General features: G+C 39.2%; 1 protein-coding gene across 2 annotated transcripts in view; it reads left to right on the top strand.

Moving 5' to 3' along the window:
- RFWD3 (ring finger and WD repeat domain 3) overlaps positions 1-16970 on the top strand; it is a 33417-nt gene that overhangs the window by 6393 nt on the left and 10054 nt on the right. For both annotated transcript variants that reach the window (XM_043898047.1, XM_043898046.1), the window contains exons 3-8: positions 3401-3603; positions 4403-4473; positions 10353-10544; positions 10644-10735; positions 14989-15103; positions 15591-15813. In XM_043898047.1, the coding sequence (XP_043753982.1) occupies positions 3401-3603; positions 4403-4473; positions 10353-10544; positions 10644-10735; positions 14989-15103; positions 15591-15813 (896 nt within the window). The remainder of the gene's footprint in view (positions 1-3400; positions 3604-4402; positions 4474-10352; positions 10545-10643; positions 10736-14988; positions 15104-15590; positions 15814-16970) is intronic.

The raw sequence follows: 16970 nt of genomic DNA, 5'->3' as shown, positions 1-16970 counted from the left end.
TGCAAGTCCATGCTACTCTGTTATTTTAAGGTGCCATTTATGCTGATTTTCAAAGCAAAGTAGGATTTCATATATTTGTGTCATAGACGAAGGTACCTTGTAGTGCAATTTGGGGACCCTGTTGAAATAATAAGGGGGCTGAGAGTTGAGAGTGGTGTCCTTTGGAACTGTGAAGTGGACTCTTAAATTGTCCTCAGGCTTGGTTGTTCATACATTGGGTGAGTGGGTGAGGGGATTGCACTTGGTTGGGGACATTAGTGTAATGAGTTCACAGGAGAGTGACACTTATAAACCAGATGCCAATTTACAGAGAAAATTAGAAACAGCACAGAGACCAGATTCTCTGGCATTGTCAGCATGGTTCTCCTAGAGGGTACTGACACACAGAAGCCAGACTCTATAATCAGAAAATTTCTTGATGTATGTAGAATCTGTGCTCAGGGATTGAGCTACAGAATTTAGATGTTAAATGATGTCAGTTTGTCTGTCTCCACAAAGAGAATAAACCTTCAAGGCAAAGCACTGTGCAGAGAACATGGATTCTGGAGCCTGATAAATGAGACATTAAAATTTCTTGCCGTTAAATATTGTGTTGTAAATTAATTCCACACTAAATTCACACAGAAGTCTGAGCTTTCCCAGGACTGATTTGCTTATACCTTCTGAATATCTTGAAGTGAATTTCTCATTATGGTGTTTGGTGGCATTTACTCACCTGACACTACCCCTGCGCCAGGTGTTGAGAGCCTGGGCCAAGGTGAGACGCTTTTGCCTCAGGCTCCACCACATTGGGGAAACCTACCTAATGGGATATTTTTCCCAACTACTTCTCAATCAAGGTCACAAACTCCTTTCCTATTTCTTTGTTTGAGGCTGCTTGATTCTGACTGTCAGCGTCATCATTCATTCGTCAAATATTTGTAACACTCCACTATGTGAAAGACTGAACTTTTGCCTTGGAGATACATACATCTGAACAGGACAGATCAGGGTACCAGTTTTCATGGAGCTTATGGAATCTAGGACTACAGAGGGTAAGCAAGGGGCAAGACTTGATTCTACTGTTATTTAATCCAGAGATGATGAGTGCAGGAAAAGAGGAGAATTATGACTGTACTCCTAAGCACTGCTTCCCAGTTGCTTTTCATAGTCCCCCCCTGACCTTGGAAATGCCTATTTGCTAATAAAAGCAATATTAATGAGTGATTTTTTAAAGAAAGTTAATCATTTAATTTTTACTGGTTTCTATGCAGAATGCTATTGATATGCATGTAATGGTGGTGGTTTAGTCGCTAAGTCATGTCCGTCTCTTACGACCCCATGGGATTCTCCAAGCAAGAATACTGGAGTGGGTTGCCATTTCCTTCTCCAGGGGATCTTCCCAACCCAGGAATTGAACCTGGGTCTCCTGCATTGCAGCAGGCAGATTCTTTATTGACTGAGCTATAAGGGAAGCCCTATGCATGTAATAGATTAACTTTATTATATGTTTCATTTAGTTCAAATGTTCTTAGGCAGTGCTGCTCTTATGTGCTTATTTTCATGAGTAGCTATAGCTGCTGTTCATGCACAGTTCTTAAAAATAAATTTTAAAACTTGCTTAGCATTTTCTTAAAGCAAACCTGAGTGACATCAGTGCAAATGGCAGAATAAGGACCTCAGAAAAATCCTCTGTATCGAATCAGTGAAACAACTGGCAACATTTATCAAAATCAACTTTTTCAGTATTCTGGAAATTATCCAGTGCTTGTAACAGTTCAGTGAGTGAGTCTCAAAGAAAGCCAGCTGAGTCGCAGTAAGAACTGTGAGCTTTGTGGCATTCCCTATTCCCATTCTCCTCTTCAGCTCCATAGTAGTCTTGAAAACTGCCTGTAATCACAGTGAAAGGCCAGTAGCCTAGAAGCAACTAGAGAGAGTAGAATGGAATTGGAGGTACTTTGAAACCTCAATACCAAAGAATTCTTTTTTCACCTGTTTAGTGATTTCCTGGAAGATGCCACTTGAAAGGTTCTTCCTGGCTTGTCTTAGTCCTAAAAGCTTAAAGCCTATTCCCCAGGATCTGTCTGAGGCAGTGGATGGTCACTGGGGCAAACATTAGACTAACCAAAAAGCCTAAAAGGAAAAGCTAGGGAATGTGATCTTCATATGGGGTTTTTAAAAGTTCTGACATACTCCTGGGAATCTAAAAGGCCACATACACGTCGAGGGCTGTGTGCAGCTGTACCCACGCTCAGGGAAGGCCTGAGAAGGCACTAAAGCAGTGAGCTCTCATCTCTGGCTGACCGTGAGGCTCTGCATAAGCAAGAAATGAAGTCTAACGTAGAGTTGTCACCTGCCTGGCTGATTACTGATGTGCCCCAACACACACGTCAGATACCCCAGCAAAGACTGGGAGGCTTACTGTCTAGTCATGAACTGAGCACAAGGCTAACCAAACAGCATGCATAGCAAAGAGTGCAAACTTTATAGAATTACTTCAGAAAGTCACTAAACAAACAGTAGCAACTATAAGAAATAACAGCAACAAACCCTGGGAACAGTGAATTCTCATTTCCAGAGTTATCACATTATGTTTTATGAGATGTCCAATTTTCAAGAAAATATAAGATGTGTAAAGAAAGTATAGTCATTACACAGGAAAAAAAACTTTATGAAGAAACCAAAATTTTGAACTTACTAGATTATTTAAATATATTAAAAAAACTAAAGCAAAAGATAAAACACTGTGTCACCAGATAGATAATTTTAATAAAGAGACTGAAGTTATAAAAATGTACAAAGTAGAAATACTGGAGTTGATACAGGTACTAAATGGAAAAAAAATCACTGGAGAGCTCAACAGAAAGTTTGAGTGGGCAAAAGAGAGAACTTTTAACTTTTTTTTTTTTTTTTAAGCATTTTAAACTTGAAAAACAGCTTAAAGTGAGAGTTGAAACAATAATGACTGTAGCCAGACTTAATACCCACAAAGACCTTGGTCTGAGTAGCTGCAGCAACAGAATTTATGAGGCTGTATTTGATCAATAGGGCCGTTTTTTTATCTTGCCCACTCTTTTCAGCCCCCTAATATCAGCAGACAAATTGCTAAGTTAGTTTTCTCTTTCTTTCTTTTAATGTATTAATGAGTCATGTCTTTAAGAGATATTGACAAAAGAAGTACCAGTAAAGTAAGATTAGCTTTTAGCAGAAGGGTCAAGCTTCAGTGTGAGCTGATGGAATAATTGAATAGAAAGAGCATATGTAGTCCAGTCAGCATCTGCCTGAATCTCTGTTCCTACTTCAACATTTAATGGCCTGGTGATGCATTAAAATGACTAGGATTTACCTCCAGATTACTGTGGATTATTCTTGCGATGTTAGTGTGCTGTACTAGAATTCTGTTGCCTTTCTCCGTGCATAGGGTGAGAGCACCGTTGGATGCTTTCTTTCAAGCGAGCAGGACCCAGCCTCATTCGTCAGCCACCTCTCATGATTCAGAGACTAGGAATCCTGTCTCTGATGACTTGCAGGTATCAGGCAGTTCTGCTTCCGACAGTGACAGCTCCACAGAGTTTGAGGAGGGAGGTGCCCAGGCAGAGGAGCCTGAAGCTGTTGTTTTAGAAGGTGAGTATTCTTTCTCCAGACTTCATTCACGAGGTCAGCAGCCGACATGCTTAGGCTCCAGAAGGCTAGAAGCTCTAGACTTGTGTTTTGATACTTTTCCTTTTCACGCCGGATGTCATAGATTACTGCTTTATAGTGCAGAGCTTACACTCAGTCAGTCAGATACTTCAGTCGCTCAGTCATATCCGACTCCTCGCGACCCCATGGACTGCAGCACGCCAGGCCTCCCTGTCCGTCACCAGCTCCCGGAGTTTACTCAGACTCGTGGCCGTTGAGTTAGTGATGCCATGAGCTTACACGGGCCATAACTATACAGAAAGGATTTTATCTGGCTTGCAGTTTTATGTGATTTGTGACCCACTGAGTTGGTCACTTTTTTCCAAGTCTGTGATAGGAGATATACAAGATGAGCCTAGGGCATTTTATTGTGGTAGAAAGCAAAGCCGTCTGTCTTACAGTTATGTCAGTAGGCATAGGTGCAACCTTGAAAGAGAACCTAGTGGCCTAGGGCACTTTGAGCATTTTGGGGCAATTTGAGCATTAAAAAAAATAATGAATGTATTCATAGGGTCTTAGATTGAAATAGCATCAATGAATTCTTTTTGGGTTTTTTTTTGGCTCCTTGATATGCAGGATCTTAGTTCCCCAACCAGAGACTGAATCTGCTCTCCCTGCCATTTCTAGTGTTGCTGTAAAAGGGAAAGCTGTGGTGAGTTAGGCTCTCCTGCTAGCCTCATACCTGACTTATGTCTTCTTTTATATGTTACGTGTCCCATCATTTCTGGAAACAACTTGGCAGAGCAACTAGAAGATATCTCAACAGACCAAGAAGTTACATGTATTGGGGGAGAAGACACTCTCCACAAACAGGTAATATGAACATCCTTTTAGATTTGTATTTACATTTAAAAAGGAGACTGGCAGGCTAAAATGGAAAACTCACAGACTTTGTAGGCAGGGGGCCCATATGTTACTCATTATTTGTGTGACTGCTTACCCTTAGGTTTAAAAACAGAGGGTAGGGGAAGGTTTGAATATTTGTCTGTCCCACCTAACAAGGTTATGTATCAATTAAAGCAGCCAATATGAGTGCAGTTTATGAACTGTCTGGCAGAATGCTTGCTATGAGATAAACTGTTTTTATTTTTAAAAATAACATCACTGTCCTTAATATGAGATGTATTTATATAAACTGTGGACCCTGCCAGTTTGGAAACATCATTGATTCACTTTTTGGATGTTTCTGTTTTTATTTATTCTCTTTAGAAAAATTAGCTCATGTAAATTTACTTACGTGTATAATTTTTTACTTTATTTAAATATAGTTTACATATGTTAGTTTCAGGTGTACTGCAAAGTGACTTGACATTTGCATACATTATAAAGTGATCACCACAATAAATTTAGTAAACATTTGTCCCCATACAAAACTATTATAGTATTATTGACCACGTTCCTCATGCTGTATATTACATCCACATGGTTTATTATTTTATAACTGGAAGTTCAGTTCAATCACTCACTTGTGTCCAACTCTTTGAGACCCCATGGACTGCAACGCGCCAGGCTTCCCTGTCCATCACCAACTCCTTAGGGCTTGCTCAGACATATGTCCATCAAGTTGGTGATGCCATCCAACCATCTCATCCTCTGTCGTGCCCTTCTCCTCCTGCCTTCAATCTTTCCCAGCATCGTAGGCTTTTCCAATGATCAGTTCTTCGCATCAGGTGGCCGCAGTATTGGAGTTTCAGCTTTAGCATCAGTCCTTCCAATGAATATTCAGGACTGATTTCCTTTAGGATGGACTGGTTGGATCTCCTTGCAGTCCAAGGGACTCTCAGGAGTCTTCTCCAACATCACTCAATTCTTCAGCACTCAGCTTTATGGTCCAACTGTCACATCCATCCTTGACTACTGGAAAAACTACAGCTTTGACTAGACGGACCTTTGTCAGCAAAATAATGTCTCTACTTTTTAATATGCTCTCTAAGTTGGTCATAGCTTTTCTTCCATGGAGCAGGCATCTTTTAATTTCATGGCTGCTGTCACTATCTCCAGTGATTTTGGAGCCCAAGATAATAAAGTCTGTCAGTTTCCATTGTTTCCCCATCTGTTTGCCATGTAGTGATGGGACCAGATGCTATGATCTTAAGTTTTCTGAATGTTGAGCTTTAAGCCTGCTTTTTCACTCTCCTCTTTCACTTTGATCGAGAGCCTCTTTAGTTCTTCACTTTCTGCCATAAGGGTGGTGCAATCCATTATCTGAGGTTATTGATAATTCTCCCTGCAATCTGGATTCCAGCTTGTGATTCATCTAGCCCAGCATTTTACATGATGTACTCTGCATATAAGTTAAATAAGCAGGGTGAAAATATATAGCCTTGACATACTCCTTTGCCTATTTGGAACCAGTCTGTTGTTCCATGTCCAGTTATAACTGTTGCTTCCTGACCTGCATACAGGTTTCTCAGGAGGTAGGTAAGGTGGTCTGGTATTCCCATCTCTTCCAGAATTTTCCAGTTTCTTGTGATCCACACAGTCGAAGGCTTTGGCGTAGTCAATAAAGCAGAAATAGATGTTTTTCTGGAATTCTCTTGCTTTTTCTATGATCCAACAGGTGTTGGCAATTTGATCTCTGGTTCCTCTGCCTTTTCTAAAACCAGCTTGAACATCTGAAAGTTCTCAGTTCACGTACTGTTGAAGCCTGGCTTGGAAAATTTTGAGCATTACTTTGCTAGCGTGTGAGATGAGTGCAAGTTAGTACCTCTTAATCCCCTTCAACCTGTTTTGTCATACACCCTCACTCCCTTCCCTTTGGCACTCACCCATTTGTTCTCTGTGTCTCTTAGTCTGCGGGTTTTTTCTTGTTTTATTTTTCAGATTCCATTTAAGTGAGATCATACGGTATTTGTCCATAATCCATACTGTTTCCTTAGTGGCTGCACCAACTTATGCTCCTACCAACAGTTCACAAGTGTTTCCTTTTCTCCGTATCCTCGCCAGTGCTTACTGTGTGTTGTTGTTTTGATGATAGCCATTCTGACAGGTGTAAGGTGGTATCTCTTTGTGGTTTTAATTTGCATGTCCCTGATAATTACGTTCAGGTATGACCTAAATCAAATCCCTTATGACTATACAATGGAGGTGAGAAATAGATTTAAGGGACTAGATCTGATAGACAGAGTGCCTGATGAACTGTGGTCGGAGGTTCGTGACATTGTATAGGAAACAGGAATCAAGACCATCCCCAAGAAAAAGAAATGCAAAAAAGCAAAATGGCTGTCTGAGGAGGCCTTACAAATAGCTGAGAAAAGAAGAGAAGCAAAAAACAAAGGAGAAAAGGAAAGATATTCCCATTTGAATGCAGAGTTCCAAAGAGTAGCCAGGAGAGAGAAGAAAGCCTTCCTCAGTGATCAATGCAAAGAAATAGAGGAAAACAACACAATGGGAAAGACTAGAGATCTCTTCAAGAAAATTAGAGATACCATGGGAGCATTTCATGCAAAGATGGGCTCAATAAAGGACAGAAATGGTATGGACCTAACAGAAGCAGAAGATATTAAGAAGAGGTGGCAAGAATACACAGAAGAACTGAACGAAAAAGATCTTCACGACCCAGATAATCACTATGGTGTGATCACTCACCTAGAGCTAGACATCCTGGAATGTGAAGTCAAGTGAGCCTTAGAAAGCATCACTACGAACAAAGCTAGTGGAGGTGATGGAATTCCAATTGAGCTATTTCAAATCCTGAAAGATGACACTGTGAAAGTGCTGCACTCAATATGCCAGCAAATTTGGAAAACTCAGCAGTGGCCACAGGACTGGAAAAGGTCAGTTTTCATTCCAATCCCTAAGAAAGGAAATGCCAAAGAATGCTCAAACTACCACACAATTGCACTCATCTCACACGCTAGTAAAGAAATGCTCAAAATTCTCCAACCCAGGCTTCAACAGTATGTGAACCGTGAACTTCCAGATGTTCAAGCTGGTTTTAGAAAAGGCAGAGGAACCAGAGATCAAATTGCCAACATACGCTGGGTCATCAAAAAAACAAGAGAGTTACAGAAAAACATCTACTACTGCTTTATTGACTATGCCAAAGCCTTCGACTGTGTGGATCACAAGAAATTGTGGAAAATTCTGAAAGAGATAGGAATACCAGACCACCTGACCTGCCTCTTGAGAAACCTGTATGCAGGTCAGGAAGCAACAGTTATAACTGGACATGGAACAACAGACTGGTTCCAAATAGGCAAAGGAGTATGTCAAGGCTCTATATTGTCACCCTGCTTATTTAACTTATATGCAGAGTACATCATGAGAAACGCTGGGCTGGATGAAGCACAGGCTGGAATCAAGAGTGCCGGGAGAAATATCAATAACCTCAGATACACAGATTGCACCACTCTTATGGCAGAAAGTGAAGAAGAACTAAAGAGCCTCTTGATGGAAGTGAAAGAGGAGAGTGAAAAAGTTGGCTTAAAGCTCAACATTCAGAAAACTAAGATCTGGTTCCATCACTTCATGGCAAATAGATGGGGCAACAGTGGCTGACTTAATTTTTCTGGGCTCCAAAATATCTGTAGATGGTGATTGCAGCCATGAAATTAAGAGACGCTTTCTCCTTGGAAGGAAAGTTATGACCAACCTAGATAGCATATTGAAAAGCAGAGACATTACCTTGTCAACAAAGATCCGTCTAGTCAAGACTATGGTTTTTGCAGTGGTCATGTATGGATATGAGAGTTGGACTGTGAAGAAAGCTGAGCGCCAAAGAATTGATGCTTTTGAACTGTGGTGTTGGCGAAGACTCTTGAGAGTCCCTTGGACTGCAAGGAGATCCAACCAGTCCATCCTAAAGGAGATCAGTCGTGAATATTCATTGTAAGGACTAATGCTAAAGCTGTTTTCATATAAATTAAAATCATTTAGTCTAGTTCTATGAAAAATGCTGTTCATATTTTGGCAGGGATTGCATTGCATCTGTAGATTGCCTTGATGGGAATATGATTATTTCAACAGTGTTAATTCTTCCAGTCCAATTCTTCCAATGCGCATAATGTGTTTTTCCAATTGTTTGTATCATATTCAGTTTCTTTCATCAGTGTCATGGTTTTCAGAGTACAGGTGTTTTACCTCTTTGGTTAGATTTAATTCTAGTTTATTGTATTCTTTTTAATACGGTTCATAAATGGGATTATATTTTCTTAATTCTCTGATAGTTCGTTGCTAGTGTGTAGAAATGCAACAGATTTCTGTAGATGAATTTTGTATCCTTCAACTTTACTGAATTCATTTAAATGCTCTATTTTAAAATTTACACAAGAGAGATTACATACTATCCTGTTCCAGGACTTGTTTCTTTTCCCTCTGACTTGTATCTTGGAGAGCTTTTTTTTTTATTGTAGGACTAGGTGATTAAATGTGTGATTAATTGCTCAACTAATCTTGATCCTTGCCATATCTTTTTATTTTTTTTTAATTGACTCTGGCTGTGCTGGGTCTTCGTTGCAGCGCGCAGGGGCTTCTTTAGTTGCAGCACACGCTTCTCTTCTCCTCTGTGCCCTGCAGTGCACAGGCTCAGTCATCATAGGGCCTAGGCTTAGTTGCTCTGTGGCATGTGGAGTCCTAGTTCTTCACCAGGGATCAAAGCCATGTCCCCTGCATTGGAACGCAGATTCCCAGTCACTAGACCACCAGGGAAGTTTCTCTTGGAGAGCTTTTTATTGTCAGTACATAAAATTGAAGGAAATGGCTACCCACTCCAGTATTCCTGCCTGGGAAGTTCGATGCACAGACGAGCCTGGTGGGCTACAGTCCACGGGGTCTCAAAGAGTGACTTAGTGACTGTCCAACATAAAAGTGAATCTCATTCTTACTGGTAGTAATAGCTGCATAGTGTTTTTACATACAAATAAATTTTTAGTTACTTCTTCCCTTGCTGTGTGCACTATTGTTGCTTCCTACTAAGATCATGCTGCACTGATCATCTTTGCATTATTGTCTTGGCAAATATTTATGGTTATATTCATGGGATATATTTCTTCCAGAGAGGTTGCTTTATCAAAGGAAGGATATTTGTATTTTTAGTTTTAATAGACAATGCCAAGTTGCCCTCTGGAAAATTTGTGCCAGTTTCTACTTGCAACAGCGGTATGTAAGCATGCCCATTTCTCCCTCACCCGCAGTGCTTCGTGTTACCAGACATTATCTAATAGATGAAAAGAAGTAAAAACAGTTTAATTTTTGTTTCTTTAATTATAGCCGAACACTTACTAACCATTTGTATTTTTGTGTGAGCTGTTTATATTCCTTTCTCTTTTCCCTTGTATTTTTTTCTTTATTCACATGAACCAGATATTTTATAGCTACTTGAATTATGAACCTAATTTCGAATGTATAAAAGACTTAATATTCCCTGTTGTTTTTTAACTGGGTCACTTCTGGGTTTGTTTGGTTTTAATATCTTTGTAAACATAGCTCCTTTTTGTCATTTGAATGGAAAAAAATCAAGAATTTCGTGAGTTCAAAGGATGATGATAATATTTTCATGGTTTATATTATCTTTGACAAGATTGCAATCTGGAAAGAATGGGAAGTGATTCATGGGTGCTGGGTTTTCCTTTGGCATTTTTCAATTGGGCTTGTTCATTTTTGTGTGATTTTTGTTAATTTGTTAGTTTCACATATTCAAGACAGATTTTGCATTTTCTCTATTTGAATGTATTCTGGTTTCCATCCTGCAGTCTCCCCAGAAGTCTAACCCTTCTCTAACTTCTGCGTCTGTGGATGAGGAAGAAGGGGACACTTGCACAATATGTTTGGAACAGTGGACCAATGCTGGGGATCACCGGCTCTCTGCATTGCGCTGTGGTCACCTCTTTGGGTACAAATGCATTTCGAAGTGGCTCAAAGGACAGACCCGAAAATGTCCCCAGGTATAGACTGTAGTTAAGAACTGTGTATGTGCACAGTCAACATGTTAAGTCAGGGGGATTCCCAGAACCACACTAATTATGTCCTGTTGGGCTCCTTAGTGCAACAAGAAAGCCAAGCAAAGTGATATCGTTGTCCTTTATGCCCGGACCTTGAGAGCTTTGGACACTAGTGAGCAGGAGCTCATGAAGAGGTAGGTGGAAAGAGTCTATCTAGCTGGAATATTCCCTTTTGGTTCTTTGTAGGCTCATCTGAAAAAGGGGGTATGAGTCACTCTTAGTGTGATTCTGAGGCTTTCCTTGAACTGTGACTAGGAATCTGGGGATTGTTGGCGATCTAACATTGTGACTTATGATACATGTCTGATCACATGATGCACGGTTTACTCTCCATATAGGATTAAAAGTGATGATCTGGAGTAACAAATTATTGTGACTTCACCTAGCTCAATGAATGTAAGCCCCAGGACTTTTGCTTGAACTCTTCAGGGAAAAAAGCTAGTATAGACTATCAGAAAATGAAGTCAATGCATAGGAAAACAGAGCTGAGAAGTAGAGGATGAAAATCTCCTTTCTTGAAAGACAGGGGGCTGAAAGCAGAGCAGCAGGTGGTAGACTGCTGCGCTCGTCTGTGCGCTCAGCACCTCTCGTAGCCTCCGTTTTCAGGGCCTGAGGGTTGTGTGCTGATCAGAGCAGGTGGCTCTGCAGGAGCACTTTGGCATTCCTGTGACCTTGGAGTCAGCGCTAAGACTTAAGTCTTTGGTAATATGACTTGGGGAGGCCAAGACATGGTCTGGTAAGCCCTCCTAAAATCAAAAGTCATAGAGAAACCTTTAGCCATACAGTAATACCTCACACCTAAGCTGGGCAGCAGACCCACACAGAAAGATAGCCTGGATTTTTTGGTAGCCTGTCCAGCTTCTTCCCTAAGGGATTACCTTTACTGCCTGCCTCTGCCACTAAATTCGGTGAACACTGAATCAGGGAATCCCCTGTGTTACTCATTGTAGCCAATTCACGGCCACCTAGAACACACTCCAAGTCTCAACCTCCTTGTCATTAGAATAGGCTTAGGCTTAAAAATACTTTTTTAAAAAACTGAGAATTTTTGCTTCTTGTGTCCCTAAGACCTCCTGCCACAGTATTCTACAAAGAAGTCTCATAACTGAAGCAATACAATGAAAGAAATTATTGGGATTTGGGAAGCCCATGGACAGTTGCTAAAAACACTACTTATAAAATATGCTTTAAGAACAGTAAAGATAGGGAATTCCCGGGTGGTCCAGTGGTTCAGAATCAGCCTTGCAATGCAGGGGAGGCAGGTTTGTTCCCTGGTCAGGAAACTGAGATCCCACATGCCATGCAACAGCAGCCAAAAAAACCCCCCCTGCATTGAGAGTACGGGGATGTGGGTTCGCTCATGCATTACTGGTAAAAATGTACATAAATATTAACATTTAGAGAGGCCCTTGGCAATATAATTCAGAAGTCTAAAAGTAATTCTGCTTTAGGCATTCTAAAAAAATGATTAAGGATATGTACAAAAATGTGTTTAATCAGGCTTTTCATTTAGTTAATAATCCAAACCAATCCAGAAGATTGATTGGTTGAGTAAACTCTGGCATATCCGTGTGATAAAACACTATACATTGGTTAAAACTGATGTTAAAGTACATATGGTAAAAAAAAAAAAAAAGTATATATGGTATGTTGTCATGCAAAAGCATGTTGTTAGTGTGATTATCTTTTTGCAAATTGGAAAAAACATATAAGTAGTCACTGTAAAGTGGAATTACAGATGTATTAATTTCACTCCAACGAATATTTATTTGTTGTATGTTAAAATGACAGGTACGTGGTGGAAATTTTCTTGAAAAGGCAAAACCAGTAGGGGTGGCTAGTAATGCATGTATTTAAAACTGTATTTAAAACTTTGCTGATTACTACAATCGGTGTACTCCTTAGCCTCTTGAGAAGAATTTCAAAATGGTGATACATACCGAGACTAATAGGATGAATACCCACAGGCTCAACTTTATCAAATCTTAACATTTTCCGTATTTGTTTTGGGTCTTTTAAAAAAGAAATATATCCTTATAAATACCAAAGAGACTTCCTTGTGCACCAAGTTTTTCTTAACTCCATCTCTTTCCTCAGATGATCTATGGCCATAAAGCACATACAGTGTGATTTAGAAAGTTTTCACATTTTATGCAAATGTTATTGGATTATAGTTTTTCTTCTGTAGCTTGATTTTGTTTATTACTCTGAGGCACATATCCTGGTTGATATATTTAGCTCTCATTGATTCATTTTAATTTCTATAAAGTGTTCTAGTTCTGTAGTTTTCCTATATGTAATTTTGTATTGGTAGACAGGTAGTTTCCAGTTTTCATTAGTGTAAGCCATGCTGCAGAGAAATGGGTGAGAGCTTCATTATGTCTAGAAATGGATTTGCTTTATCATAGGGTACATGATAGGGTAACCTATCATGTATCATAGGGTACATGATTTCAACTTTACTAGATATTGTCAAATTGCTCTTCCTAGAGGCTTTTCCAGTTTATACCAGCAGCAGTAATGTAAGGGATTTCTCATTTTTTTCATCCCTTCATCTACTTTATATTATCAGACTTAATTTTGCCAGTTTCATGGAGTGGAATAGTGTTTACTTTAGTTTGCTTTTCTTATGAGGTTTTTTCTCAATTGCTTATGAGGTTGAACATACTCTTCTGTAAGTTGTGTTCAAATATTTTACTCATTTATATTGAGCCAAATATATTATTTATTTGTTTCTTACTGGTTTATAGTTCTTTGTTTTCCTTATACTAACTCTTTGTTGGTTGTGCACATTGCACATGCCATCTTCTAGTTTTTGACTTGGCTCTTTGACTTGTTTATGGTATCCTTTGTTGAAAAAGTTTTTAATTTTAGTGAAGTATGTTCTGTCTATAAATTTTAATTGCTACTTCTGTTCTAAATTTTCTATATTATAAATGGACTACTCTTTTGTTCTAGGATCTGTTAGTTCTAGTGCTTCAGTTTAGTCTTTCTAGCCATCAACATATAATATCCTTTCACTTATTCACTGTTTCCTTGTGTCTTTTATAACTGTATTTTGCTTCTTAAAGGCCTTAACTTTATTCCTAGGTTGCTGTTAGAATGCTATTTTGAAAGAATTTTTTTTTTGTTACATTTACAAATCACCTGTCTGGTATATGGGAATGCTGTTGATCTAATTTTCTTGATCTTAACTCTAGTAACCTTACTAAACTCTTAATAGCTTGTGGATTCTCTTGAATTTTCTATGAAGATAAATAAGAGCCACTTTTTCCCTTCCTTTCCAATGTTCATCTTTTTTCTCTCCTATCTTAATTGGAGTGGAAATTTCTATTTGCGTTTCATATTTTGAAATGTGAATTTATGATTTTCATACCTATGAATGTGGCCTTTCATTGTACATTATTCCTCTTTATGCTTATCCATCCTTTTTAATTGTGATCAGTCTTTTTTTTTTTTCCTAGCATTTCCCTGGTGTATACTTTTTTTAACAACCTCTTTTTATAGTGTTCTTTATTTGAATATCTCATTAACATCCAATAGCTGATTTTCTTTTTATCCGGTAGATGATCTTGGTCTTTTAACAGGTCATTTTACTCTTTTTTAATTTGGCTCTAACTCAGGCTGTGAGCTTGGCTCTAATCCCTCGTTTTGCATTTTATGTCCCCATTCCTTAGTAAGAGCCAAATTCCTGGTCCTTGCCTACCTCAATAGTTGTTCTGCCCATAGTCCGAGTCCCCGGTTGGAAAAGAAGACTCCTCCAAACAATGCAACTTGCAATAGGGGAATTTATTCCTGACTCGAGCCAGGGCCTCCCTCCCTCACCAAGGGTGTGAGGAGGAAAAGGCCCGGAGCCCCAGTTCTCTCTGGTATTTATTAGGTCAAAAAAAGCAGCAGGTAGTTGGTGCAAGCCGATTGGTTACACAGTGGGTAGTTGGGATTGGTTACACAGCGGGTAGTTGGCGCAAGCGGATTGGTTACACAGTTGCAAGGCAGTTTTTGTTGGCCCAACGTGGGGCTTTCAGCTTTCCCCTGATAGGTTCCCTTTTTTCTTGCTAGGCATATGTTGATTGGCTGGCTCCAGGAGGCCTGATAATTATGTTACCCCGGGAAACCAGGCCTACTCCTAATCTAGGCTGCCTGTCATGCCGTTAGCCTGACAGCCTCACACAGTGAGACCCACTCCAGTAGGCTGATGAGCTCAGCCCTGTCTGCTATTCTGTGATGTTTCTCTGTTTGAGAGATTTTTCTCTTGTTATATTTTATTCCCTCTCATGGCATATTTATAGTCAAAGTGTGTCTATCACAGCATAAATTCACCGTGCATCTTGATGAGAAGTCTTGTAGCCTTTCTAATCTCTACCTGTTGCTGGCTTTTCCACTTTAGTTCCTTACAGAAGGAGCAGAAGCTAAGGAAGAAGGCTGAGTTAGACTCGGCACAGTGTCGGCTACAGCTTCAAGCCCTCACTGATGAATGCTCCAGGCTTCAAAGTCGTGTTCAGGTAAGTTTGCCTTTTCTAACCCAAAGTCCTGTTGGAATAGGAATTAAGAAGGCATCTAAATATTTAGTTTCACTCAGATACAAATAGGATTTACCAAGTTTTTCAGGAAGGAAACATGATCAACTTTATTATTTATGAGAACTTATATATGTGCTTTATGATGAATTCTACTGCATCTTGAATTATTAAAAAAAAAAAATTGAACAGCCACCTGATAATTCACAACTTGTTTAGGTCATTTCACTTCCTTGAATCTACCGATAAAGTGACTTGTCTAAATCATTAAAGACTTTAAGCTCTTTATGATTCTGTGCTCTCCCTATTTCAATTGCTTGTTGAAATATTGTGAAAACTGCAGCAATTCTTTAGAATTCATGTTAACATTTTCATGTAAAGGATAAATATCCTTGTATTAGATTAAGGGATTGTATTTGAGGGTAATACCAGATGAAATGGCTTTATATCTTCAAAATCTTTTTCGTTTTAGGACTTGCAAAAACTTATCGGTCAGGATAAGATCTCACAACTGCCTGGGGGTTCCCAACCACATTTCCTAAGTGGCCTGCCCTCCAGCCAGAGTCAACAGAAGTACCATTTCCAGAAGACATTCACAGTGTCTCAGACAGGAAACTGTCGCGTCATGACATACTGTGATGCTTTGAGCTGCCTGGTGGTGTCACAACCTTCTCCTCAGGCCGCCTTCCTTCCAGGTGAATAGTCCAGAACCTCAATTTTTATAGTTCATTGTTGGACTCTATTTATTTATTTCCTCCCTTTTTGGATAATCCAGGACTCACTAGTAGGTGAACACTGTCCACAGCCCACCAGATCACTTTTTTCTTAGTTAGTTTCCTTGATATAGATACTTGAGGGTACTACAAAGATGTCTGTACTGTCTGTTTCACTTCTTTAAATTTGTTCACCAGAAGGGCAGAGATGCTGAACCATGGTAAAGTGAGAGAAGACGTACTTAGAAGTGTGAGTTGTCCAAGGATAAGGACTATAATTGCTTGCATGTCCTGCTAAAATACAGATTAATTTTAGACTAGAAATGTTTGAAAAAACACTACTCCAAGGTCTAATTCAAGTTAAAACAAGATTGAATGCTTATTTTCAGTAGTGTGCACATTGACAAATTCCAAGTAAATGAATTTGGGAACATTATTATTTTATTAATATTGTACTGATTTTCTCTTTTTGTGCACTTTTCAAGTTTCATTTTAGGTTGTCTTAATGTTGAAAACCAAACCTCACAGCCCAATGTTGTAGATGTTTTTTCCTGCTCTCTTCAGCATATAATTTCTGCCAACTGTAAGGTCCCTTTGCTTCTGCCTGATTTAGTGTCTCTCCACTTAGAAGTTCCTTTCAAATGCTTCAAAACTATGTCCCCCATACTTAGGTATGTACAGGATTTGTAATGGAATCTCTTGAATATCATATATTTGTCTATTCACTGATACTGAGAGGCTATCAGGAGGCTCCAATTGAGGGGAAAGTAAAAGGATTGTTCATGATGTTTCTATATTCCATTCACAGTTTTAATAAAAAGGTTTATCTTCAAGTGAAACCTTCCCCATTAATTGGAAAAATATTTATTCCAGTTGTTCCCCTATTTGGGTGTAATCTGTTCCTTTATTTCTTAGTGTGTCTGTTCTGTCCTGCCCAGCCAGCTCTTCCTGATAGACTGATAATGCTAATTTCTTATTTCCTTTAATGATTAACTAGGCAAAATTTCAAGTTCCCTTGTTGATTTAAAACCTATGGTTTCCATGTTTGTTTCTCTGGCTCTGCTATTTCTGTTTTAGCATAAATCACAATAAACTTTCTCTCGCTTGATTCCCTAGCAAAGGAGAAGTGTGATTCAAGG

This window comes from Cervus elaphus, chromosome 4 (assembly GCF_910594005.1).
Source record: "Cervus elaphus chromosome 4, mCerEla1.1, whole genome shotgun sequence".
NCBI lineage: Eukaryota > Metazoa > Chordata > Mammalia > Artiodactyla > Cervidae > Cervus > Cervus elaphus.
The sequence above is the reverse complement of the archived record's forward strand: the minus strand, read 5'-3'. Positions and strand labels throughout refer to the sequence as shown.